Here is a 27,412-nt window from a genome sequence, read left to right as displayed (position 1 = left end):
GTGATAATGATTCGATTATCTGTTTTTGTCTTGTTGATTGAGGAATAAGTATTCACCAGAACACTGGGGATAATAATGCCCCTGCTCTTTGAAATACTGCCATGGGATTTTCTATGTCCATCTGAGGGAGCAGGCAGGCTTTGATTTAACATATCTTTCAAAAGGTGACAGCACCAACGGTGCAGCATTTCCTCAATACGGCATTGGAGCATCTACCTTCATTTTTGTGCCCAAGTCCTGTAGTGCTCCCGGCTGAGTCATGACTTTACGAAAGGTGGGAAAGATGAGGAAAATTGAGGGGGACTGACGTGGAAAATGGCAGAGGTCTTCAGATGATGGATGAATCTCTTGGGAAGAAACTTGAGTATCTGAAGGAGCTTCTTAATTAATGGGGAGTCACAAGCATTTGTATTTTGTAATACATTGATACTCAATGTTGTAGCGGTAGTCATTGGAGTATAATTAGCTCTCTTTGGGTGTTTTTGAAAACAGAAATAAGTTGGAGCAAACAGTTTTGTTGATAAATGGTTGAACAATGTGGGCTGTCTTGTGATGTTGGTATGCACTTATTCCATCATTTTAATTTTACCTTTCTGAGGAGAGTAGTAGCTAAATGTGTAGACTATCTTCATATCTGTGACAGTGGGGTTGTTTATTTATTCTTTCACAGGGTGTTGCAGGCCAGGCCAATATTTATTGCCCATTCCTAATTGCCCTTGAGAAGGTGGTGGTGAGCTGCCTGCTTGACCTGCTGCAGGCCTTGTGGTGTCAGAACACCCACGTTACAGTTTGGGAGTTCCAGGATTTTGACCCAAGTACAGTGAAGGAATGGCTATCATTGATGATGTGTGGCTTGTCGGAGAATTTACAAGTCTTGTTCCCACGCATTTTTTGCCCTTGCCCCTCGAGGTGGTGGCAGTCACAGGTTTGAAGGTGTTGTTGAAAGAGCCTTGGTGAGTTTCCTCAGTGCGTCTTGTAGATGGTGTACAGTGCTGCCATTGTGCATTGGTGGTGGAAGGAGTGAATGTTTAAGATGGTGGTTGAGGTACGAATCAAACTGGCTGCTTTATCCTGGAGTGTTGGAGCTGCACTCATCCAGGCAAGTGGGTTAGTATTCCATCACGCTCTTGTCGTCAATCTCTGGTAAAGTTCTTGTGAGCCTTTCAGTTAAACAATGCTGCATAATGTTGGGGAATCTTTAGTAAGAGCAAATTGGATGCTACTGATCAGAAGCTAATGGTAAAAATTTTACATTGTAGTTTTAAAAAATTTCAAGTTGTGATTTCTTCCCATTCCTGTGTAGGTAGTAGACCACTATGAAAATCCCAGAAACGTTGGATCCTTGGATAAGAAGTCAAAGAATGTTGGGACAGGCCTGGTTGGTGCACCAGCTTGTGGTGATGTCATGAAACTGCAGGTAAAATTGTGACGTATGTAATAAAGGGACACACTCATAAATTTTGTTCCCAGTATGGATTGGGATGGGTCCAAGTTTCAGTGCCATTTTGATGAAGTAAACCGATCTCTGCAATGGTGTAACAGATGGTCTCGGTGACTGGGTTAAGCAAGTTAAGAGTTTCTACTCCTGATGGGACGCGCTTCCGTTGTCACGAGCTGGGAGGGTGGAGATGATGGTCCTCCCGAGATTTCTGTTTGTATTTCAGTGTCTCCCCATTTTTATACTGCGGTGCTTTTTTAAACAGGTCAACAAAGTGATCATTGGCTTTGTTTGGGCGGGCAAGACCCCGCAAGTAAGGAAGGTAATGCTTGAGCAGAGTTGGGGAGAGGGCAGGCTGGCGCTGCTAAATTTTAGTAACTATTACTGGGGGGCAAATACAGCCATGATCAGGAAGTGGGTGGTGGGGGGAGCATGGGAGCATATGGAGGCGGCTTCATGCAAGGGCACCAGTCTGGGGGTGTTGGTAACTGCGCCTCTGCCGTTCCTGCCAGCACGGTACTCCACCAGCCCCGTGATGGTGGCGGCCCTGAGAGTCTGGGGGCAATGGAGGAGACATGTGGGAGCAGATGGAGCATAGGTCTGGTCCCCAATCTGTAATAATCACTGGTTTGCCCTGGGAAGTATGGATGGGGGGTTCCGGATAGGGCGGAGAGCAGGGATTGAGAGGATGGGGGATATGTTTATAGAGGGGAGCTTTCCGAGTATGAGGGCGCTGGAGGAGAAGTTTGGGTTGGCAAGGAGAAACAAATCCAGGTCCCTGCAGGTGCGGGACTTCCTACGTAAACAGGTGTCAACCTTCTTGCTCCTACTGCTGAGGGGGATTCAGGACAGGGTAGTTTCCAGAGAGTGAGTGGGAGAGGGACATGTCTCTGACATTTATAAGGAACTTATGGGGTCAGAGGAGATGCAGACGGGGGAGCTGAAGCGCAAGTGGGAGGAGAAGCTGGGAGGAGTGATGCAGGATGGTCTATGGGCAGATGCGTTGAGTAGAGTCAACGCGTCCACAACATGTGCCAGGCTCAGCCTGATACAATTCAAGATCGTTCATCAGGCTCACATGACAGTGGCACGGATGAGCAGATTCTTTGGGGTGGAAGACAAGTGTGCAAAGTGTGCGGGAGGACCAGCGAGTCATGTCCACATGTTCTGGGCATGTCCGAAGCTTAGGGGATTTTGGCAGGTGTTTGCAGATGTCATGTCCACGGTGTTAAAAACAAGGGTGGCGCTGAGTCCAGAGGTGGTGGTTTTCGGGGTGTCGGAAGACCTGGGAATCCAGGAGGAGAAAGAGGCAGACGTTCTGTCCTTTGCTTCCCTGGTAGCACGGAGACGGATACCATTAGCTTGGAGAGACTCAAAGCCCCGAAGTCGGAAACCTGGCTACAGTAGTCCCCCGTTATACCGCGCTCCGCAATACCGCGGTTCGCGATATACCGCGGGGGGGCTTATGGACCCCAACTGTCAGTTGTGTCAATTTCAGCGGCCGGCTCACTTTGATCCGGAGAGGGAAGCTGCTCTCTCACTGAAACAATCAGCCGGCCGCTGAAATTGACACTGCCGGCTGCTCTCTCCCTCCAATCAGAAACATTAAAACTTAAAAGTTGGATTGGAGGGAGAGAGCAGCGGGCAGTGTCAATTTCAGCGGCCGGCTGATTGTTTCAGTGAGAGAGCAGCTTCCCTCTCCGGATCAAAGTGAGCCGGCCGCTGAAATTGACACTGTTTTAATTAGATCCACGATGGGGGTTTTAAATTTATTTAAAAATCTATGCTAGCGCTTCCCATTGTGAGTCTACGGGGGTCTGACCTCTCCCCCCGCCCCCCGTAGACTCTCAATGGGAAGCGCTAGCATAGATTTTTAAATAAATTTAAAACCCCCATCGTGGATATCCGCGGCTCGGATGCAACGCGGGTGGCTGTCTTGGACCCCAACACCCGCGTTATAAAGGGGGACTACTGTATCTGGCATGGCTAGCTTTCTCTGTTTGGAGAAAATCAAATTCGCCTTGAGACGGTCAATGTTAGGGTTCGCCCAGAGGTGGCAACCGTTCGTCGACTTCTTTGCGGAAAATTAATCGTCAGCAGAGGGGCCGGGGGGGGGGTTGGGGTTAGCGTTCAGAGATGGGAATTGATATGAAGTCCAAACAGCTTCCCAGTTTTGTGGTGCTGTAGTTCTAGAGAAGATTTGCTTTTCTGTAATCACAATTTCATTATTGCATTTCTCAGTGTTTGGCTTAGTTGAACAGTCAGTTAGTGATCTTTCTAGAGGATTTTTCATCTTATAACTGTCAATCCTATTTCATCGTGTTTGTCTGATCTGGAATTCTCCAATAATAGATGTGCCATTCTTAATCTCCTGTCCCATCTGATATTTCAAGCCAGTTTATACCCGAGAGGTCTGGACAACTTTGAGGGCAAATAGCTTCTCCCTTCTTTGAGAATGTATCCAGCGTGTTACACTGGTGTGGAGAGATTCCTCCCTAATCACCCCCTTGAAGTTGCAGGTTGTAATGTTAAATACAATTCTGCCTGGTTAATGTCCAAATTGTGACTTTGGTTTGAAGCGTCGTGATAGAGATTATAACTCGAGGAGGGAAAAGATTACAGCTTGTTTATTTGACGATCTCTCTTCTGTAGATTGAAGTGGACGATAATGGGAAAATTGTTGATGCAAGATTTAAAACATTTGGCTGTGGATCTGCAATTGCTTCTAGCTCGCTGGCTACAGAATGGGTGAAAGGGAAAACGGTAATGATGCATCAAATTCTACCTCGTGACAATCTCTGAAGTACCTCGGTAGAAATGTTACAGAAGGAACCAACATACACTTTTTTAATAATTAAATACTAATCTCACTCATTGATAATAGGTTTGTAACTACCCATGGCATTACTAGCCCCTCGCTAGCAAATGATTTATGTTGACAAATAAACTCTTTCCCCAATTCCGGTTTATCTAACATCCTATGGATTGTCCATTGTATGATTGAAATTTTGTAAAATGCATTGTGAATCCATGGTATTTCTTTCTTTCACCACAGCAGTAGAGACAGCTTGAAAATACTGGGGGCAATGTAGAAAACGTTCAGCTGCTCTCTCCTAGATGGAGGTTTAGTAACAGGAATTACCGGTGCAAGAATCTCCAAAGCTAACACTTTAAAGATAAGACAAGAAAATAACTTGTTCATGTAGCAATGGAAAAGTGGGAAAAGCATTGTCCGATTCTGATCGGAGTGGGAACCTTGTAGTGTATGTTGATGGACCATTGCACTATACAATGGAGCAACATCGTGAAATCTCATCAAAATATTAGACCTGTTTCTGCTGCATCTTGTAAAGTTATTGTCTGTTTTGCGATATTTTTGTGCCTTGTGATGAAATGCTCAGTTTGAAGAAATTATCATTGGCCTTCATTCAATTGCAGGTTGATGAAGCCTTGATGATTAGGAATACAGACATTGCTAAGGAGCTATGTCTTCCTCCAGTCAAACTGCACTGCTCAAGTAAGTTTGGATTCATTTTATAGTGATGCCAATCAGATGTGACAGATTTGTTTGGTGGCAGAAACAACTTGAATTTGTATGGTGCATTAATATTTAAACATATCACAATTTTTTCCAATTATAATTGGATATTCTGAAATTTATTTTAAAAAAATACACATCTCCCAAAGATTCAGAGTTGAGTAAATCAAACCTGAAAGGCAGTAACCTGGCTGAAGGCCAGGTTCAAGAGCTAAGCTTTAAGACTTCTGATGATGGTGGGGAGGATGGATTGGGGGAGAAATTGCAGAGTTGGACAAGGTGACTGAAGGCTCAGTCACCAGTGGCAGAAGAGAGGAAATTCCATGGAAAGCAGAGGGTGCAGTTTTTCAGTTTCTAAAATGTTTCCCCTCTATTGGAAAACAAAGGTAGTTTGAAGGGAGTTAGATTTGTATTGACAAACATTAGAAATAAGGTATAGTTTTAAGTGTGTTTAATTTAATACTTTGTGCCTGGAAGAGTTAGATTCAAGCTGGACAAAGTTTTTGTATGTGTGGGGGTTGGTTAAGTTCCACTGTGTTTCTATTGTACTTCGAGAGGGCAACTGCATGAACAAATAAAAGGCATAAGCATGTGAGTGTTGATTAGCAACTGGGGCCTTTACGCTAGAGAAGCTTTTAATTTTAGTCGCGAACAGTTGCCACCTCCGGGTGAACCTTAACAGTGAACCTCTCAAGGCAAACTTAATTTTCTCCATACTGAGAAAGCTAGCTATGTTCGATAGCCAGGTCTCCGACTTCGGGGGCTTTGGGTCCCTCCATGCCAATAGTATCCGTCTCCGGGCTACCAGGGAAGCAAAGGCCAGAACATCCGCCTCTTTCTCCTCCTGGATTCCCGGATCTTCCGACACCCCGTAAATCGCCACCTCTGGACCCAGCGCCACCCTTGTTTTTAAAACCTTGGACATGACATCCGCAAACCCATGCCAAAATCCCCGAAGCTTTGGACATGTCCAAAACATGTGGACATGGTTCGCTGGTCCTCCTGCGTATTTTGTGCACCTGTCCTCCACCCCAAAGATTCTGCTCATCCGGGCCACTGTCATGTGAGCCTGGTGAACAACCTTAAATTGTATCAGGCTGAGCCTGGGATATGTTACAGATGTGTTGACTACTCAATGCGTCTGTCCATAAACCATCCTGTATCTCACCTCCCAGCTCCTCCCACATGTGCTTCAGCTCCTCGGTTTGCGTCTCCTCTGACCCCATAAGCTCCTTTATACATATCCAAAACGCTCCCCTTCCCTACCCACCCTCTGGAAATTACCCTGTCCTGAATCCCCCACAGCGGTAGGAGCGGAAGGTTGACACCTGTTTACGAAGGAAGTCCCGCACCTGCAAGTATCTGAATTTGTTTCCTCTCGCCAGCCCAACCCTTTCCTCCAGCCCCCTCATACTCTGAAAGCTCCCCTCTATAAACACATCCCATCATCCTCTCAATCCCCGCTCTCTGCCATACCCAGAACCCCCCATCCATACTCCCTGGGGCAAACCGGTAGTTATCACAAATTGGGGCCCAGACCAATGCTCCCACATGCCGCCTCCACTGGCCCCAAACTCTCAGGGCCGCCACTACCACGGGGCTGGTGGAGTACCTTGCCGGCGGGAGCGGCAGAGGCGCAGTTACCAAAGTCCCCAGACTGGTGCCCTTACAAGAAGCTGCCTTCATACGCACCCATGCCGACTCCTCCCCCACCACCCACTTCCTGATCATGGCTATGGTAGCCGCCCAGTAATAATTACTAAAATTTGGAAGCGCAAGCCCGCCCTCTCCCTGGCTCCGCTCAAGCATTACCTTCCTTACCCGCGGGGTCTTGCCTGCCCAGACAAAGCCCACGATCACCCTGTTGACCCGCTTGAAAAAGGACCACGGAATAAAAATAGGGAGACATCGAAATACAAATAGGAATGTCGGGAGGACCGTCATTTTCACCGTTTGTACCCTCCTGTCCAACGACAACGGGAGTGCATCCCATCTCCGGAAATCGTCCTTCATTTGGTCCACCAGCCGGGCCAGATTTAATTCATGCAGCCGGTCCCATTCCCGTGCCACTTGGATGCCCAGGTACTTAAAACTACCCCCGACTGACCTAAATGGCAGCTCCCCCAGTCGCCCCTCCTGTCCCCCCCGTATGAACCACAAACATCTCGCTCTTATCCATGTTTAGTTTATACCCCGAAAACCGGCTGAATTGCCCTAAAATCTTCATGATTTCCTCCATCCCCTCTACTGGGTCCGAAATGTACAGAAGTAGTTCATCCGCATAGTGCGAAACCCTGTGCTTCCCCCCCCCCCCCCCCCCCCCCCCCCCCGCCGACCAGTCCCCTCCAGCCCCTTGAAGCTCTCAGAGCGATTGCCAACGTTTCCATAGCCAGCACAAACAACAGTGTGGAGAGGGGGGGGGATTCCTGTCTAGTTCCCCGCTGCAGTGTAAAGTAGTCCGAAGTTGTCCTGTTTGTCCGCACACTTGCCACCGGAGCCTGATACAGTAACCTGACCCAGTCAATAAAGCCCCGCCCAAATCCGAACCATCCCAGTACCTCCCACATATAGTCCTATTCTACCCGATCAAAAGCCTTTTCTGCATCCATTGCGATCACTACCTCAACCTCCCTACCATCCGGGGGCATTATGATATTTAACAGCCTTCTTACATTGGCCACCAACTGCCTACCCATAACAAACCCTGTCTGGTCCTCCCCAATAACCTTCAGAACACAGTCCTCAATCCTGGAGGACAAGAGTTTGGCCAGCAACTTGGCATCCACATTCAGCAGGGAGATCGGCCTGTACATAGAACATTACAGTGCAGTACAGGCCCTTTGGCCCTCAATGTTGCGCCGACCTGTGAAACCACTCTAAAGCCCATCTACACTATTCCCTTATCATCCATATGTCTATCCAAAGACCATTTGAATGCCCTTGGTGTTGGCCAGTCCACTACTGTTCCAGACAGGGCATTCTATGCCCTTACTACTCTCTGAATAAAGAACCTACCACTGACATCTGTCCTGTATCTATCTCCCCTCAATTTAAAGTTATGCCCCCTCGTGCTAGACATCACCATCTGAGGAAAAAGGCTCTCGCTGTCCACCCTATCTAATCCTCTGATCATCTTATATGCCTCAATTAAGTCACCTCTTAACCTTCTTTTCTGTAACGAAAACAGCCTCAAGTCACTCAGCCTTCCCTCATAAGATCTTCCCTCCATACCAGGCAACATCCTGGTAAATCTCCTCTGCACCCTTTCCAATTCTTCCACATCCTTCCTATAATGCGGCGTCCAGAATTGCACGCAATACTCCAAATGCGGCCGCACCAGAGTTTTGTACAGCTGCAATATGACCTCCTGGCTCCGAAACTCAATCCCTCTACCAATAAAAGCTAACACACCGTACGCCTTCTTAACAACCCTCTCAACCTGGGTGGCAACTTTCAGGGATCTATGTACATGGACACAGAGATCTCCCTGTTCATCCACACTACCAAGAATCTTACCATTAGCCCAGTACCCTGTCTTCCTGTTATTCCTTCCAAAATGAATCACCTCACAATTTCCTGTATTAAACTCCATTTGCCACCTCTCAGCCCAGCTCTGCAGCTTATCTGTAACTTGTAACATCCTTCCCCACTGTTCACAACTCCACCGACTTTAGTGTCATCTGCAAATTTACTCACCCATTCTTCTACGACCTCCTCCAGGTCATTTATAAAAATGACAAACAGCCGTGGCCCCAAAACAGATCCTTGTGGTACACCACTAGTAACTGGACTTCAGTCTGAACATTTCCTGTCAACCACCACCCTTTGTCTTCTTCCAGCTAGCCAATTTCTGATCCAAACTGCTAAATCACCCTGAATCCCATGCCTCCGTATTTTCTGCAATAACCTACCTTGGGGAACCTTATCAAACGCTTTACTGAAATCCATATACACCACAACAACTGCTTTACCCTCATCCACCTGTTTGGTCACCTTCTCAAAGAACTCAATAAGGTTTGTGAGGCACGACCTACCCTTCACAAAACCATGTTGACTATCTCTAATCAAATTATTCCTTTCCAGATGATTATACATCCTATCTCTTATAAACCTTTCCAAGACTTTGCCCACAACAGAAGTAAGGCTCACTGTTCTATAGTTACTGGGGTTATCTCTACTCCCCTTTTTGAACAACGGGACAACATTTGCTATCCTCCAGTCTTCTGGCACTATTCCTGTAGACAAAGATGACTTAAAGATCAAAGCCAAAGGCTCAGCAATCTCTTCCCTAGCTTCCCAGAGAATCCTAGGATAAATCCCATCCGGCCCAGGGGACTTATCTATTTTCACTCTTTCCAGAATTGCTAACACCTCCTCCTTATGAACCTCAAGCCTTTCTAGTCTAATAGCCTGTATCTCAGTATTCACAGTATTCTCCTCGGCAACATTGTCTTTTTCCTGCGTGAATACTGACGAAAAATATTCATTTAGCACCTCTCCTTGGACTCCACACACAACCTCCCACTACTGTCCTTGACTGACCCTATTCTTACCCTAGTCATTCTTTTATTCCAGACATATCTTCTGGTACATTCCCGTACCAGCCTCCCCGGACAGGTGCCGGAATGTGGCGACTAGGGGCTTTTCACAGTAACTTCATTGAAGCCTACTCGTGACAATAAGCAATTTTCATTTTCATTTTTCATCTATAGAAAGCTTTAGGGTTATCCTTGATCCTACCTGCCAAAGACTTCTCATGTCCCCTCCTGGCTCTTCTCAGCTCTCTCTTTAGGTCCTTCCTAGCTAACTTGTAATTCTCGAGTGCCCTAACTGAACCTTCACGTCTCATCTTTACATAAGCCTCCTTCTTCCTCTTGACAAGTGTTTCAACTGCTTTAGTAAACCACGGTTCCCTCACTCGACCACTTCCTCCCTGCCTGACAGGAACATACTTATCAAGGACACGCAGTAGCTGTTCCTTGAACAAGCTCCACATTTCCATTGTGCCCATCCCCTGCAATTTCTCTCCCCATCCGATGCATCGTCTTGCCTCATCGCATCATAATTGCCTTTCCCCCAGATATAACACTTGCCCTGCGGTATATACCTATCCCTTTCCATCACTAAAGTAAACGTAATCGAATTGTGGTCACTATCACCAAAGCTCACCTACCTCCAAATCTAACACCTGTCCTGGTTCATTACCCAGTACCAAATCCAATATGGCCTCGCCTCTCGTTGGCCTATCTACATACTGTGTCAGGAAACCCTTCTGCACACATTGGACAAAAACGGACCCATCTAAAGTACTCGAACTGTAGCGTTTCCAGTCAATATTTGGAAAGTTAAAGTCCCCCATAACAACTACCCTGTTACTTTCGCTCCTATCCAGAATTATCTTTGCAATCCTTTCCTCTACATCTCTGGAACTTTTCAGAGGCCTATAGAAAATCCCTAACAGGGTGACCTCTCCTTTCCTGTTTCTAACCTCAGCCCATACTACCTCAGTCGTCGAGTCCTCATCAAACGTCCTTTCTGCCACCGTAATACTGTCCTTGACTAACAATGCCACCCCTCCCCCTCTTTTACCACCTTCCCTGAGCTTACTGAAATATCTAAACCCCGGCACTTGCAACAACCATTCCTGTCCCTGCTCTATCCATGTCTCCGAAATGGCCACAACATCGAAGTCCCAGGTACCAACCCATGCCGCAAGTTCACTCACCTTATTCCGGATGCTCCTGGCATTGAAGTAGACACACTTTAAACCACCTTCCTGCCTGACCGTACATTCTTGCAACTTTGAAACCTTACTCATTACCTCACTACTCTCAACCTCCTGTATACTGGAGCTACAATTCAGGTTCCCAATCCCCTGCTGAACTAGTTTAAACCCTCCCGAAGAGCATTAGCAAATTCTCCCCCCAGGATATTAGTACCCCTCTGGTCCAGGTGTAGACCATCCTGTTTGTAGAGGTCCCACCTACCCCAGAATGAGCCCCAATTGTCCAGGAATCTGAAACCCTCCCTCCTGCACCATCCCTGCAGCCACGTGTTCAACTGCTCTCTCTCTCTCCCTATTCCTCGTCTCGCTAGCACGTGGCACGGGTAACAACCCAGAGATATTAACTCTGTTTGTCCTAGATCTAAGTTTCCACCCTAGCTCCCTGAATTCCTGCCTTACATCCCTATCCCTTTTCCTACCTATGTCGTTGGTACCTATTTGGACCACGACTTGGGGCTGCTCAGGTAGCTTGGTGGCCCCTGTCCCCGGCGCCAGATAGTCTCCCACCTATTGTTCCCCACCCCCCTGCTCATGCAAACAAACTCCATTAATAGGGTAGTTAAGGCATACATGACACTTGCCTTTATCAGTTGTGACATAGAACATAGAATAGATTATAAGAGCAGAGAGGTTATGTTAGAGCTGTGCAAATCTTTGCTTAGACCACAGCCAAAGTACTAAGTGCAGTTCTGGTTACCTCACCATAGGAAAGATGTGATTGTACTGGTGAGGGTGCAGTACAGGCGGGAAACCTGAACCTTTTTTAAAAAGTACATGGATGAGCACTTGAAATGTCGTAACATTCAAGGCTGTAGGATTAGTGTAGATTTAGTGTTATTTTGTTGATGCAGACTCGATGGGTCAAAGGGTCTCTTCTGTATTGTATGACTCAAAAGCCATCCCATAGAGTAATGGTAAAGAAGTGCAGAGATCCAAGTAGCAGCGAATTAAGTAAACTAGAAAAATGAAGCATCCAAGAAGTCTTTTGAGGTTAAAAGTACTAGAACAGAGAACTATTCAGTAAAGACAGTCCGAGCTGAGAAGAAGGTCAAGATCTTGTGAGATCTTACTGCAGCCTGTGGAACATGAGTTGCAATAACTATGGAGATAGGTGGCTGGGTCTCAGGAGTTTGTGTAAAAACAGTTGAGACAAAGGAAACCGAAAAGGCTTGGTGTAAAATCCCAGACTGGATTCGCTGTTAAAAGTGGAGTAAAATCTTTGTTTAAAATGTCATTTGGAAAACCTGCACTTGAATTTGGAGTGCAAACCACTAAGGGAAAGCATTATTATGAGAAGATTTAAACGCGTGTTTTTGGGAGTGGAGTTCAGAAAATCATGTGATCACCTGGGAGGATGACACTAACTTGGGGTTCAGAGCGGACTGTGTATTTGACCACAATCATCTTGTATGCTTAAAAGGGACCATTGTGGTTTAAGAGGTATTTTGTAATCCATGTTAATCTTTAAATCTGTATGTATTTATTAAGATAAAGAGAATAAAGAAGTATTGTAGCGTCCACATTTTTCATGTTTTTTCCTTGTTAAAACTAACATGACTCTGTTCCCCTGCATTTTATTTAAAAAGTAATAGTCTTTTGAGCCAAGGTTACATTCTGGGATCTTCCTGTCCAGGTATATCAACTAAGATCGTAACATATTTTCTCCTTTGCCTCAACATCCATTTTAGTTTGTTTGACGTCTGAGTTTCGTTTTTGACCTCTGTAAGCGGGACGCGGCCAGGGAGATTGGCGGAGTGAAGGATAGGGGAGGAAATGTGGTGCGGAGGGGGGTGGACATTAATGGGGTCTTCAGGGACTTTTATGGGGAATTGTACCGGTCCGAGCCCCCGGTGGGGGGGGGGGAGAATGGGGTGCTTTTTGGACAGGCTGAGATTTCCGACGGTGGAGGAGGGGCAGGTGGAGGGGCTGGGGGTGCTGATTGAGCTGGTTACTGGAATAGGCAGCATGCAGTCGGGGAAGGCGCCGGGGCCGGATGGGTTCCCGGTCGAATTTTACAAAATGTACGCAGACCTGTTGGGCCCCCTTGGTTAGGACCTTTAACGAGGCAAGGGATGGGGGGAGGGGGGGGGGGGGGGGCTTTGCCCCCGACTATGTCACGGGCACTGATTTCCTTAATCTTTAAACGGGACAAGGACCCCCTGCAGTGTGGATCATAGGCCGATCTCTCTGTTAAATGTGGATGCCAAGCTGTTGGCGAAGATCTTGGCCACAAGGATAGAGGACTGTGTAACGGGGATCATTCATGAGGACCAGACAGGGTTTGTGAAGGGAAGGCAGCTGAACACCAATATACGTACGCTTCTGAATGTTATAATGATGCCGGCGGTAGAAGGGGGGGCGGAGATAGTGGTAGCATTAGATGCGGAGAAGGCCTTTGATAGGGTTGAGTGGGGGTACTTGTGGGAGGTGCTGGAAAGGTTTGGGTTCGGGGAGGGGTTTGTCAGTTGGGTGAGGCTATTATATGATGCCCCGATGGTGAGCGTAGCCACGAATAGGAGGAGATCGGAGTACTTTTGGCTGTACCGGGGGACGAGGCAGGGGTGTCCCCTGTCCCCCTTGTTCTTTGCGTTGGCAATTGAGCCCCTGGCCATGGCGTTGAGGGAGTCGAGGAATTGGAGGGGTCTGGTGCGGGGTGGGGAGGAGCACCGAGTGTCACTTTACGCAGATGACTTGCTATATGTGGCGGACCCAGTGGGGGAATGCTGGAGGTGATGTAGATTCTTAGGGAACTTGGGGGCTTTTCAGGGTACAAGCTCAACCTGGGTAAGAGTGAGCTGTTCGTCGTGCACCCGGGGTATCAGGAGGAGGTGATTGGTAGGCTCCCACTGGAAAGGGCAGGGAGGAGCTTTAGGTACCTGGGAGTCCAGGTGGCTAGGAGCTGGGGGGCTCTACACAAACTTAACCTCACTAGGCTGGTGGAGCAAATGGAGGAGGAGTTTAAAAGATGGGACATTTTGTCGCTGGCGGGCAGGGTGCTGTCAGTCAAGATGACGGTGCTCCTGAGGTTTTTGTTTCTGTTCCAATGCCTCCTCATCCTTATCCCGAAGGCCTTTTTTAGGAGGGTCAACAGGAGTATTACGGGATTTGTATGGGCGCATGGGACTCCGAGGGTGAGAAGGATGTTTTTGGAGCGGGGCAGGGATAGGGGGGGCTGGTGCTGCACAATCTCTGTGGGTACTATTGGGCTGCCAACGCAGCAATGGTGCGTAAGTGGGTAATGGACGGGGAAGGGGCAGCATGGAAGTGGATGGAGATGGTGTCCTGTGTGGACACGAGCTTGGAGGCGCTGGTAACGGCGCCGTTGCCGCTCCCTCCAATGAGGTATACCACGAGCCCGGTGGTGGCGGCTACCCTCAAAATCTGGGGGCAATGGAGACGGCAAACGGGGAGGTGCGGGGCTCGATGGAGTCCCCGATACGGGGGAACCACCGGTTCGTACCAGGGAGCATCGATGGCGGGTTTCTTGGCTGGCACAGGGTAGGTATTAAGTGGTTGAGGGACCCGTTTGTGGATGAGAAGTTTGCGAGCCTGGGTGAGTTAGAGGGGAAGTTTGGGCTCCCCTTGGGGAACATGTTTAGGTACATGCAGGTTAGGGCGTTTGCCTGGCGGCAGGTGGAGGGGTTCCCTCTGCTGCCCCCACGTGGGGTACGGGACAGGGTGCTCTCGGGGTTGTGGGTTGGAGGAGGGAGCATTTTGGACGTGTACCACGTCATGCAGGAGGTAGATGAGGCCTCGGTGGAGGAGCTGAAGGGTAAATGGGAAGAGGAACTGGGTGAGGAGATTGAGGAGGGGACGTGGGCGGATGCCCTGGAAAGAGTGAGTTCCTCCTCTTCCTGTGTGAGGCTTAGCCTCATACAGTTTAAGGTGCTGCATAGGGCTCACATGACCGGGATGAGGATGAGGTAGGTTTTTCGGGGGCGAAGACAGGTGCGCTAGGTGCTCGGGGAGCCCAGCGAACCATGCCCATATGTTCTGGGCATGCCCAGCGCTGGGGAATTTTGGAAGTGGGTAGCAAGGACGGTGTCGAGGGTGGTAGGATCCAGGGTCAAGCCATGCTGGGGACTCGCACTTTTTGGGGTTGCAATGGAGCCGCGAGTGCAGGAGGCGAAAGAGGCTGGTGTTCTGGCCTTTGCGTCCCTAGTAGCCCGGCGGAGGATTTTGCTTCAATGGAAGGATGCGAGGCCCCCAAGCGTGGAGGCCTGGATCAATGATATGGCGGGGTTCATCAGATTGGAGAAGGTGAAATTTGCCCTGAGGGGATCAGTACAGGGTTTTTTTAGGCGTTGGCAACCTTTCCTTGACTTCCTGGCAGAACGGTAGGAAAATAGGCCGGCATCAGCAGCAATCCGGAGGGGGGGGGTTTGTTTCGGGGGAGGGGAGAAATGTGTACATGTGTTTATTGAATATGCCGGGTGCTTATCTATTTCTTTGTTTTGTAGTTGCGGGGGGGGGGGTTTGGTTTGGGGGATTATTGTGTTTTTTCTCCTTTTTTTGTTGTTAATACTGTTTTCGTGTTGTTATTTTCTGTTTTTGATATTTTGTGAAAATATCAATAAAAATTTTTTTTTTAAAGTTTCCTTTTTGAAAGATTTTGTTATGCCAAGGTTACTACACTGATTGACAGTGGAAGAAGTGTGTCTTGAGAATGGGTCACACAATGTGGTGTACAGCTTTGTATCTGGACATGAGAAAGACTCTTGAGTTAGAGAATCCAGGAAGGAGCGGTGATATGAAGCACTGAGGAGGGTGTTTGGGGAAGTCCGCTTTTGTCTTATTCCTGTTGGTCTGCATAAAATTTTGCCGCCTCCACAAATTAATGTCACATAGCTAGGCAGATAGTGCAGCAATAATTGGATCGCAAGTGAGATGAAGTATGACACTGACGCAAATCCTTTGATATTAGGTTTATTTACAGAATGCAGCATCACATATCTACCTCTCATACCTACCAACAGAATCCTTTTGTATATCTCTTCTTCAGGTATAAAATTGGGGGGAAAAAAAGGTAATTTTAAAAAATAATATTATTAACAAGTTAAATTAAAGTGAGATGGTCTTCACCCGTGTATCGTTTTTAAAAATATTTTTATAAAAGCTTTTTTTAAATTTAGAGTTTCCAATTATTTTTTTCTAATTAAGGGGCAACTTGCCATGGCCAATCCACCTACTCTGCACATCTTTTGGGTTGTGGGGGTGAGACCACAGGAAGAATGCGCAAACTCCACACGGACAGTGACCCAGTGCCGGGATCAAACCTGGGACTTCGGCACTGTGAGGCAGCAGTGCTAACCACTGCACCACCGTGCCGCCCAAGACATTAATAAATCTATATACCCCCCACTGATTCCCCCACCATGGTGCAAACAACAATAACACTATAAAGAAGGGGGGGAAGTGTACTCATCCTCCACCGTCCTCTGGCCTCCCACCCAAGCACCCCCTGAGAGCTGAAAAGCCCCTAAGAAATGAAAAGTTATTTCTTGGACATCACCCAAGACAAAAGAACCAAACACAATACAACAACAGAGGGGCAGGGAGAACCAATACCACCTCACATTCTCTCCAAAGCTCTATGTCCTCCCTCTTCAGCTGGTTCATTGTCTCTCAAGACCTCCATTGCCTCCTCCGGTGTTCCAAAGTAGTATTTGCGTCTGTTGTGGGTCACCCAAAGGTGGGCCGGGTATAACATCCCAATCTTCACCCCCTTCTTAAAAAGCCTTGACTCGGTTGAATCCGGCTCTCCACTTTGCCAGATCCACACCCAGGTCCTGATATACCCGAAGCTCATGGCCGTCCCAGGTACATCTCGTCTGCCTGGCCCACTGCATGATCTTCTCTTTGTCCAGAAACCAGTGTAGCCTCACCACCATCACCCTCGGCGGCTCATTCACCTGCGGCTTCCTGCTAGGCACCTTATGTGCCCGATCAACCTCCAGGAACCAGTCGAAGGCCCCCTCCCCCCATTAGCTTCTCCAACACCTTGGCCACATAAGACCCTGCGCCTGCTCCCTCGATGCCCCCCGGCATCCCCATTATCCTCAGATTCTGCCTCCAGGAACGGTTCTCCAAATCCTCCACTTTCTCAAGCTGCTTCTGAGTCTCCCTCAGCATCCCAGATTCGGCTGCCAACGAGATAAGCTGCTCCTCTTGCTCCCCCTCCGCCTTCTCCTCCTTCTGGATCGCCTGGCTCTGGATCTCCAGCCTCCACTCCACGCAGTCGATCCCTGCTTGCAGCGGGTCTACCATTTTGCCAGGTCCTCCTAAGCCTCCCTCCCTCTGTTGGCTGAATTTCTGGTTAAGAAAGTCAACCAACAGGACCGCACGGTGGCACAGTGGTTAGCACTGCGCTCTCTCGGAGCCGAGGTGCCAGGTTCGATCCCGGCTCTGGGTCACTGTCCGTGTGGGGTTTGCAGATTCTCCCCGTGTTTGTGTGGGTTTCACCCCCACAACCAAAGTTGGGTTGGCCACGCTAAATTGCCCCTTAATTAGGAAAAATGAATTGGTCACTCTAAATTTATTATTTTTTTAAAAGAAATTCAATCAACTGCTCCATCAATCATTAGGTTGGTAGGGCTTTACTTCCGCCATCTTACCCTGTGTCACATGAAGAGTTTCTAGCTCCTGCAGCTTCTTACTTCTGGACCGACTTCTGGTCCACGGATCCAACCACCAACCTCAGCAATGGAATATACCTTTCCTCCACCACCTCTGCACAATTTCCCTCCAAAACATGCACCACCACTGGGGAAAAGGACCAAAAAAACATGCCTCGAGCGGGGGCTGCTATATATGCGACCTCTCACACCATGGCCGCCACCGGATGTCTTCACCTGTGTATCTTAACATTATAATTTGACATGCCATTAACAGGTAGGTGAAGCTGGGGTAAGTTTATCTGAAAGCTGATTGCTTCTGATAATTATGTTGCTGGTAGGTACTTTTATCAACAGAAGACAGAACATTCCTGCATACTAGAAACAATAGTGCAAACACTGAAAAGGTACTCTTTGCTTTTTAGCAGATCAGCGCTGAACTTGTTCATGTAACCTTACCCTAACCACTATTTGTGAGGAGTTAACCCACTTAAAGTTGGCAGAATGTTACTCAAAAACATTTGTGGCAAAGCATTTGTCTGCTATTACTGTAGATTTATTTCTATACAAAAATGTTGATTAAAAATGCAATGAAGGTGCATAATTGTGTATTGCTAACGGTTTAGGCAACCTGCTTGATGTAATTACTTAGATCCTCACTATGCTGACTGATTTAAATGGTAGCACATTTGCTTCTGATTCAGAAGCTTTTCGGCTCAAAGTCCACTACAGGACATTACATATTCTTGACTGTCCTTTAATGCAGTTACTTCCCTTTATCATCTACTTAAAGATCAAGGCAGCAGAGTCACATTGGCTCCTCTCTGTTGGCACAAATTGTTTGTGGATCAGTGCAGCTCCAAGACTTTTTATTATGACAAGCCATTTGACTGGTCTGGGTCTGACCTTACAGAATATATAAACTCCATTATCATTTCAGAATCTGTCTCTCTTCAAAATTTTTCTTTATTTTATGAATTTAAAGTACCCACTTCATTTTTGTCCAATTAAGGGACAATTTAGCGTGGCCAATCCACCTACCCTGCACATCTTTGAGTTGTGGGGGTGAGACCAATGCAGACACGGGGAGAATGTGAAAACACCACACTGACAGTGCCCCGGGGCTGGGATCGAACCCGGGTTCTTGGTGCCATGAGGCAACAGTGCTACCACTGCGCTGCCCAATCTCTCTTCAAAATAGCTGCGTTGGAATCTAGGGCGATTGAAGCAGATTCAATTGAGAGAAAATGTGTGGCTCATTTACTTAAGACACAATCTAGTCGATGTGAATTTAAGCTACACAATTTAATCGCTTCTCTTTGTTTCAGTGCTGGCAGAAGATGCAATCAAAGCTGCTCTGGCTGACTATAAAGTGAAACAACAGAAGAAGTAAACAGATTCTAACTACAAATTACAAATGTCGCCATGTTTCTCCAGTAACTAAGGGCACAACTATTATAGTGACCCAATTGTGTAGTGGAATTTCAATAAGCTAAGGGGAAAATACTTAGATAAATGTTGCATTGTAAGAAAGACCATCAGTTTATTAAATGGACTCTTCATGTGTGATTCAATTTATTGCCTTGTTCTTGTGGATTATAGAAAATTATTTTTGGGAAGGTGTTCAGTCCCTTGAAGAACATGGGTGGAGAAGATGTAATTACAAGTTGGTTTAGTTGTATAGTGGTCTTGATGGTATATTTGTACCTAGAAATATCTATTGTAAGCATATAAGTAATTAGATTATTATCTGTTGGTTTTGTGTTTGGGCTACATCAAGAGTTACAGACTTTGGTGTAGCTGTTAATGATTCACAACCCACTGGATCACGAAGGTTTATATCCAACAACAGTCCAGTTCTGCTGGATGAGTTTCTTCCAGCTTGGATCTCATTCTCTGTGGAATAAGAACTGAAACTGAAGCAATCTGATAAATTTCATCTCTACCTGCACAGTGCACCTTCTACAATGACCTTAGCATCACATATTTAACTTCCAACATTATCATGAAGTTAATTAATCCTGTAATTTTAGTTACATGTTGCCAAAGGAAATACTCAAGATAAATGATTCACTGAGATGTTAATTACGTTTATTGTATGATTTCACTTAACTGTAATATAATTTTAATGAATACTTAGATTATTTTAGAGTTGCAGTAATTTGTGGATGTTCTAGCAGTCATTGGAAGACTGCATTGTCTTATTTGTAACTAATTTCAAATACATTTGTTGCTGGCAATTTTGTTTTATGATTTCAAATTGCAATTAAGGAAAACTTTTACATTTGCCATTAATGTTCCATTGCTCTTGTTATTATAAACAAGCATTTAAATGTAGTATTTGGATGATTTCAGATTTTCCTTGTATGAAGTATAAGAAAGTTATCTTGGTACACAACTCTCCCATGAAAGCCCACTCTTGCTTTAGGATTTGTTTGAACTTTCCATCTTCTTGCACACACCCCCTGCCCCAATACCGTGAGGATTCTGGGAAACCAGTTGCATTTTAAATCAAAGTGGGTTCATGCAGCCTTAAAATTCCCTTTATCATCTTGTATTACAATTGCTGAAATAGAGTTTATTTGTTAGTGGGACACAGGCACTGAAGACGTATATTAAAGCTAGAAATACCAGTTTCTGAATTGTTATGACTCTATATCTATTTTCAAGCTATGATGAATCGACTGATTTTCCCCAAGCTGAATGACAGGGTGGTTCGATATTCATTTTGAGGGTAGCAGTCAATGGTTTGAGGGACTAACTTTCAAAGTAGAGGATTGGGGGGCAGCACGGTGGCACAGTGGATTCGCCCTGTTGCCTCACGGCGCCGAGGTCCCAGGTTCGATCCTGGCTCTGGGTCACTGTTCGTGTGGAGTTTGCACATTATCCCCGTGTTTGCGTGGGTTTTGCCCCCAAAACGTGCAGAGTAGGTGAATTGGCCACGCTAAATTGCCCCTCAATTGAAAAAAAAATGAATCGGGTACTCTTAAGTTTATTTTTTAAAAGTAGAGGATTGGAAGAGGTATTACAGGAGGGGCAGAGTACGTTTTAAAGTAAAGCAGGGGTATGTGGTTTTATTGATTGGCTTACTGATCAATTAATGAACAATAAACAAAGCTTATAAGGGGCATGCAAAGCTCAGTCAGTCCATAGGGTCTGGGAAGGGAGGTCTTGGATGTGAGAAATTTATTCTCCTGCCAGACCTGGTCAGCACCAGGCTGAGAAATCGGTTGAGCTGCTGGTTGTGTGTGACATTTATCTGCTTGTGAGGTACTTTAACTTAGTTAAAATGAGATTTGATTATAAATGTTACTCCTATCAACTTGTTTAAAGAAGCTTCATGATTTTACATCACTGGTGTGTTTTCAGTATGCTACTAAAAGATTCAAAAAGGGCACATGTGGAAGGCAAAATAGCAAAGGGGCTTGTGTTTGTATGAATAAATATTGGGCAATATGGGCAGGTGCCTGAATGCAATGCTACCACCTATTCTCTAAAGGTTTTCCTCCTCATAATATCTATGGCAAATCTAAAATTTGAAATGGTGACCGTGAGTAACCCTAGTCCAGTATTGCAGGTGATTTTGTATTATATAAAATTGGAACAGAGTTTCTGTTTTGAATGTAAATTTCCACTTTTGAGTTCAAACAAAGTTGAGCAGATACGATTTATGACTGAGCTATTATAATTAAATTAATGTTTGGCTAATTAACATGTAATTTTATTTTAAAAGTTACATTTAATACAAATTGAGCAAGTATAAATAAAATCAAAATGTATCTGACTAATGTTTATTGTGCCCTGAGAGTTAAACTTAAGACCACTTTTTTATTCAGCGACAAACAAGCTAGAGTTGATGGAATGTTTTGTATTTGATTGGGGGGGGGGGGGGGGGGGGGGGGCAGGAAAAGAGAGCTTTCTCGAATACGATGCTCTTTTTCAAATATTTTTTATTCTCCTCTTTCACATTTTCTCCCAAATTTACACCCAACAACAATAAACAATAATCAGTAACAACTATGTCAATCCCCATATTAATAACAACAATCCCATCCTCCCACTAAATCCCAAACATTAGCCTGCATGTTCACATAAACAAATGACAAAAAGGAATCAGGAATTACACGTGGTCCCTCCAACCTTCCCCCCCGCCCCAACTAATGTTCGATGTTATCCCGTTCTTGAAAGTGCATAATGAATAATGCCCATGAATTGTAGAACCCCTCCAACCTTCCCCTCCGTTCAAACTTACCTTCTCAAGAGTCAAGAATTCCAACAGGTCCCCCTGCCACGCCAGCACACAGGGTGGAGAGGTTGCTCTCCAACCCATCAGGATCCGCCTTCGGGCGATCAACGAGGTGAAGGCTACAACATTTGCCTCCGCACCTGTTTCCAACCCTGGCTGGTCCATCACTCCGAATATGGCGTCCCGGGGGCCCGGTTCAGTTTCATGTGCACCACTTTAGAAATTATCCTAAAAACCTCCTTCTAGTAATCCTCTAGTTTTGGACAGGACCTAAACATATGACCGTGATTAGCGGGGATCCCCGCAACGTTCACACGCATCTTCTACTCCTTCAAAGAATCGGCACATCTCAGAGATGTGCTCTGTATATCAGCTTTAGCTGTATCAGCCCCAACCTCGTGCACAAGGTGGATGCACTCACTCTCCGGAATATCTCACACCAGAACCCCTCCTCCATATCCTCTCCCAACTCTTCCTCCCACTTGCTTTGATCCCTTCCAGTGGTGCCCTCTTGTCCTCCAAAATAACCCCGTAAACCGCTGACTCTACCCCCTTCTCCAGTCCCCCTGTAGTCAGCACCTCCTCCAGCAATGTGGAGGCCGGCTCCACTGGGAAGCTCTGTATCTCCTTTCTGGCAAAATCTCGAACCTGTATGTATCTGAACATTTCCCCCTGCTCCAGCCCATACTTCGCTTCCAGCTCCTTCAATCCTGCAAACCGACCCCTAAGAAACAAATCCCTTAGTGTCTTAAGCCCCTTCTCCTCCCATTTCTGAAAATTGCCATCCCACTTCCCTGGCTCAAATCCTGTGGTTCCCCAAAATCGGCATTTCCCTTGACCTTGCCGCCAACCCGAAGTGTTGACGAAACTGCCTCCAAATTCTCAATGAAACTATTATTACCAGACTCCCTGAGTATTTCCCCAGGGCTATCAGGAGCGGCGCTGTTGCTCGTGCTTTCAATCCCGAACCCCTGCACAAACTTCTCCAATCTGACCCACTGGGAATCAACCCCTCTGACCCAGCTCCGCACCTTCTCCACATTCGCCACCTAGTAGTAAGGTTCGGAAGACCCAAACCCCCGCCTGCTTTCCCCTCTGTAGCAGCACTCTTCTAACTCTGGCCAACTTCCCTCCCCATATGAACGATGTAATCCTTCCCTCAATCTCTCTGGGGAAAAAAAGCCTTTGGCAAGAAAATCGGCAGGCATTGAAAAATAAACACGTTCATTTTAACCGCCTGTACCTGACCCGCCAGTGACAGAGGGAGACCATCCTACCTTGCCAGATCAGCTTTCACTCTCCTCACCAAACTAGAAATGTTGTATCTGCGGAGCCACCCCCCCCCCCCCCACTCCCAGGCAACGTGCACCCCCAGGTACCTAATGTGAGTCCCTGCCCTACAGAATGGCAGCTCCCACCCCCAGCCGAGACATCACAAAATACTCACTTGTCTAGATTTAGTTTGTACCCCGAGAAAGACCCAAACACTCTAAGCAGCTCCAATATTCCCCCTATCGACACACTCTGTTCCGACACATATAACAGCAAGTCATCGGCATATCAGGACACCCTATGCTGTATCCCGCCTCGCACTATTCCTTTCCATACCCCCGAACTTCTTAATGCGATGGCCAACGGCTCAATCGCGAGTGCAAACAGCAAGGGGGGGACATAGGACATTCCTGCCTAGTGCCACGGTGGAGAGAAAAGTATCTCGAGCTGATGTTGTTTGTGCGGACACTCTCCCTCGGCGCCTTATATAGTAACTTTACCCAGTTCACAAATCTTGGTCCAATCCTAAACCACTCCAGAACTGCAATCAAGTACCCCCATTCTACCCGGTCAAATGCCTTCTCCACGTCCAATGCCACAATCACCTCTGTTTCCTCCCGCCCCCCCTCCCCCTTGCCGGTGCCATAACAACGTTCAATACCCTTCTAACATTTGAAAAGAGCTTCTTCCCTCTCACGAACCCCGTCTGATCTTCACCTATCACCTTCGGGAGGCACTCCTCCAGCCTACCCACCAGTACCTTCGCCAATACTTTTGCGTCCACATTCAGAAGTGATATGGGCCTATACGACCCACACTCCGTCAGCTCCTTTATTGCCCCTGCCAAATTTGCTAAGTGGCCATGAAACAGGAAAAGAAGCACGGATAATCCTAACGTCTTAATGCACTTACAACTGTGGTGAAAATTGGCCCCAAACACCACCTATGCGAATCCCACATCGTCCCAATTTGGGCCGTATACATGTAACAGCGCCACTAACCTTCCCTCCAGTGCCCCTGTCACAATCACATATCTACCCCCCTGATCTGCCACCACCTTCTCTAGCTGGAAGTATACTCTTTTGCTGACCATTACCGCTACCCCTCGAGCCCTTCCGTCAAATCCAGAGTGAAACACCTGACTAACCCTTTTGAAGTCTCACCTGGTCCTTCACCATCAAGTGAGTCTCCTGCTAGGGTGGCATGTGGTGCAGTGGATAGCACTGGGACTGCGACGCTGAGGACCCGGGTTCGAATCCCGGCCCTGGGTCACTGTCTGTGTGGAGTTTGCACATTCTCCCCATGTCTGTGTGGGTTTCACCCCCACAACCCAAAAGATGTGCAGGTTAGGTGGATTGGCCACGCTAAATTGTCCCTTAATTGGAAAAAAAAATTAATTGGGTACTCTAAATTTAGAAAAAAAAAAGTGAGTCTCCTGCAGCATTGCTACATCGGTTTTCAAATGTTTTTTTTATAAATTTAGAGTACCCAATTAATTTTTTCCAATTAAGGGGCAATTTAGCGTGTTCGATCCACCTACCCTGCACATCTTTGGGCTGTGGGGGCGAAACCCACGCAAACACAGGGAGAATGTGCGAACTCCACACGGACAGTGACCCAGAGCCGGGATCGAACCTGGAACCTCAGCGCCATGAGACTGCAGTGCGACCACTGCGCCACCGTGCTTTCAAACTTTTAAGATGCACAAGCACACTTGACCTCTTGATTGGACCTCCTAACCCCCTCACGTTCCACGTGATTATCCTAACTGGGGGTCACTTCTCCCCCCCCCCCCCCCACCTTGCTCCTTAAAAACCACCTAATTGCCAATTTTCGCCACAGTTGCAAGTGCATTAAGACTTTACGATTATCTGTGCTCCTTTTCCTGTTTCATGGCCACTTATCAAATTGGACAGGGGCAATAAAGCCATTTAAAACTTGTGAAAGATGAGCACCAGAGTTTGGCAGAATCTCTGCCTTGCACTAATAACAGCCAAGAAAAACTGTTATTGCTGCAACTGACAGCTGCTAGGTGAACAAATATATTTAAATATACAAGGTGATTGATGACACACAAACATCAGTAATACTTTGTCCGGCACAAGCAAATTCTGGGCTCCAACTTTGAAACTGGGAGCAAGTTAAAATATGTAGGGAAAATCATTTGTGAAAAGGAAATATTGGGACATATGACACCCTCCACTTAAAGCTAAATGTTAAATTAATCTCTACTTCAGAGGCCCATAACTGCATAAGATGATGTACAGGCACATTCGCCATGATGCAGAAAAGTGCATGGGAGAACTGCAAAAGTGTGTGGTCCCCTGAAGCTAGTAATTGCATTAAGAAATTAAAGTATATGAAATCTGTCTCTAAATTGTAGCTTTGAGAATTTAATGTCAGATTACTCTTCTGGATGGGTTCGAGGATAGGGTAAGCCAGAAGATTTGTTTCTTGATTCCTGATTGTGTTTCCGGCATTACAGTATCTAATTGTCTTATAAACCAGAGTTATTAATCCTGAAAGAGCCACTTCTGCAAACTAAAAGTAAAATACAGTGAATGCTGGAAATATGAAATAAAAACGAGCTGGAAATACTCAGCAGGTCTGGAGCAGCTGTGGACATAGAAACAGAATTAAGAAAATTGAACAAGACCTTTGAGAACTGGTCGGAGCTTTCTGCAGATCCTGTTCAACGTCAGCACTGCTTCATCAACTGAGGGAGGGTGGTAGTTGATAACCAGTAGTTTTCTTGTCTATGTTTGACCTGTTCTGAAGAGAGTCCTATTCGACTTGAAATGTTTTGTTCTGTTCTCCGTTAGATCCAGCCTGACATGCAAGTGAATTAAGGCTTTACGATTATCTGTGCTCCTTTGTTTCAAGGCCACTCATCAAATTGGTCAGTTCCGCAGGACCCATTAATCATGGCATATGTTTGTGATATACTGCTAAGGAGAATCTGTTTTAATAGTACTGCTGAAGCATTACCAATAGCTGCACAGCAGCATTATTTAAAATTCGTACAAAGTTAGCTGTGTATACCCGTGATAAATGTATACATAAAATTGTGATTCAAGCTGAATCAATATTCACGCACATACATCGACTCATCGATCGACAGTTCCAACGCGCCACAGCAAAACACCGCACCGATCTCCTCAGAAGACAAACACAGGACACAACTGCCAGAGTACCCTTCGTCATCCAGTACTTTCCCGGAGCGGGGAAACTACAACATCTTCTTCGCAGCCTTCAACACATCCTCGATGAAGATGAACATCTAGCCAAGGTCATCCCCACACCCCCACTAGTTGCCTTCAAACAACCGCTCAACCTCAAACAAACCATTGTTTGCAGCAAACTACCCAGCCTTCAGAACAGCGACCACGACACCACGCAACCCTGCCATGGCAATCTCTGCAAGACGTGCTAGATCATCGACATGGATACCACCATTACACGTGTGAACACCACCCACAAGGTACGCGTGCGACTCGGCCAACATTGTCTACCTCATACTCTGCAGGACAGGATGTCCTGAAGCGTGGTACATTGGCGAGACCACGCAGACGCTGCGACAACGAATGAACGGACATCGCGCGACAATCGCCAGGCAGGAATGCTCCGTCCCAGTCGGGGAACACTTCAGCAGTCAAGGGAATTCAACCTCTGATCTCCGGGTAAGCGTTCTCCAAGGCGGCCTTCAGGACGCGCGACAACTCAGAATCGCCGAGCAGAAATTTCCGCACACATGAGTGCGGCCTCAACCGGGACCTGGGATTCATGTTGCATTACATTCATCCCCCACCATCTGGCCTGGGCTTGCAAAATCCTACCAACTGTCCTGGCTTGAGACAATTCACACCTCTTTAGCCTGGGGTTACCCCTATCTCTGGATCTGTAAAGACTTGATTACCTGCTAATGCTCACATTCTAAGCATTGACTTGCATCTTTGAATTTGTCTATATATATGTTTCTGGAACATATCTCTTCATGCACCTGAGGAAGGAGCAATGCTCCGAAAGCTAGTGTTTGAAACAAACCTGTTGGACTTTAACCTGGTGTTGTGAGACTTCTTATTGATATAGAGCAACAGGTATATTTTCTTAAAAGCAAATTATTGCGGATGCTGGAATCTGAAGCAAAGACAGAAAATGTTGGAAAATCTCAGGTCTGAAAGCATCTGTGGAGAGAGAAATAGCCAACGTTTCGAATCTGGATAACTCTTTGTCAGAGTATAATTTTATATTGGCTAGTTAAGCCAAGTAATCAGCAGAGTGCATTGCTGTTACGCCTCCTTCCTCTTTATGCATCAGACATTGCGTCGCTTTATGGTCCATGGTCTATTTTGTGTGTCTACAGTTGAAGACTGGGGAGTTTTTAATTTTCCGTTTGTGCAGCCATTATCTGCATCTGTCACATTGTGTGTGAATGTGGTTTAACATTCCCAGGAGTTTCATGTATGTTGAACACCAGAGATCTTTTGCATTGGGTGTAATGTAACGACTTTGAACTTCA

At 46.4% G+C, this 27,412-nt stretch overlaps 1 protein-coding gene across 1 annotated transcript; it reads left to right on the top strand.

Annotated features, from left to right (window-relative positions):
* The first annotated feature begins 1,261 nt into the window (after positions 1-1,261).
* LOC119962352 (iron-sulfur cluster assembly enzyme ISCU, mitochondrial) lies at positions 1,262-18,949 on the top strand. The gene is made up of 4 exons (XM_038790333.1): positions 1,262-1,417; positions 4,091-4,201; positions 4,877-4,955; positions 18,704-18,949. The coding sequence occupies exons 1-4, from the start codon at positions 1,406-1,408 to the stop codon at positions 18,766-18,768; spliced, it is 267 nt and encodes an 88-aa protein (XP_038646261.1). The 5' UTR covers positions 1,262-1,405; the 3' UTR covers positions 18,769-18,949.
* Positions 18,950-27,412: the final 8,463 nt, after the last annotated feature.

This window comes from Scyliorhinus canicula, chromosome 1 (genome assembly GCF_902713615.1).
Source record: "Scyliorhinus canicula chromosome 1, sScyCan1.1, whole genome shotgun sequence".
NCBI lineage: Eukaryota > Metazoa > Chordata > Chondrichthyes > Carcharhiniformes > Scyliorhinidae > Scyliorhinus > Scyliorhinus canicula.
This window is presented reverse-complemented; position numbering and strand designations above follow the sequence as displayed.

Coding starts and splice junctions, on each gene's coding strand:
- LOC119962352 (XM_038790333.1), top strand. Junction 4,202..4,876: donor AATGGGTGAAAGGGAAAACG/GTAATGATGCAT, acceptor ATTCAATTGCAG/GTTGATGAAGCCTTGATGAT. Junction 4,956..18,703: donor AGTCAAACTGCACTGCTCAA/GTAAGTTTGGAT, acceptor TCTTTGTTTCAG/TGCTGGCAGAAGATGCAATC.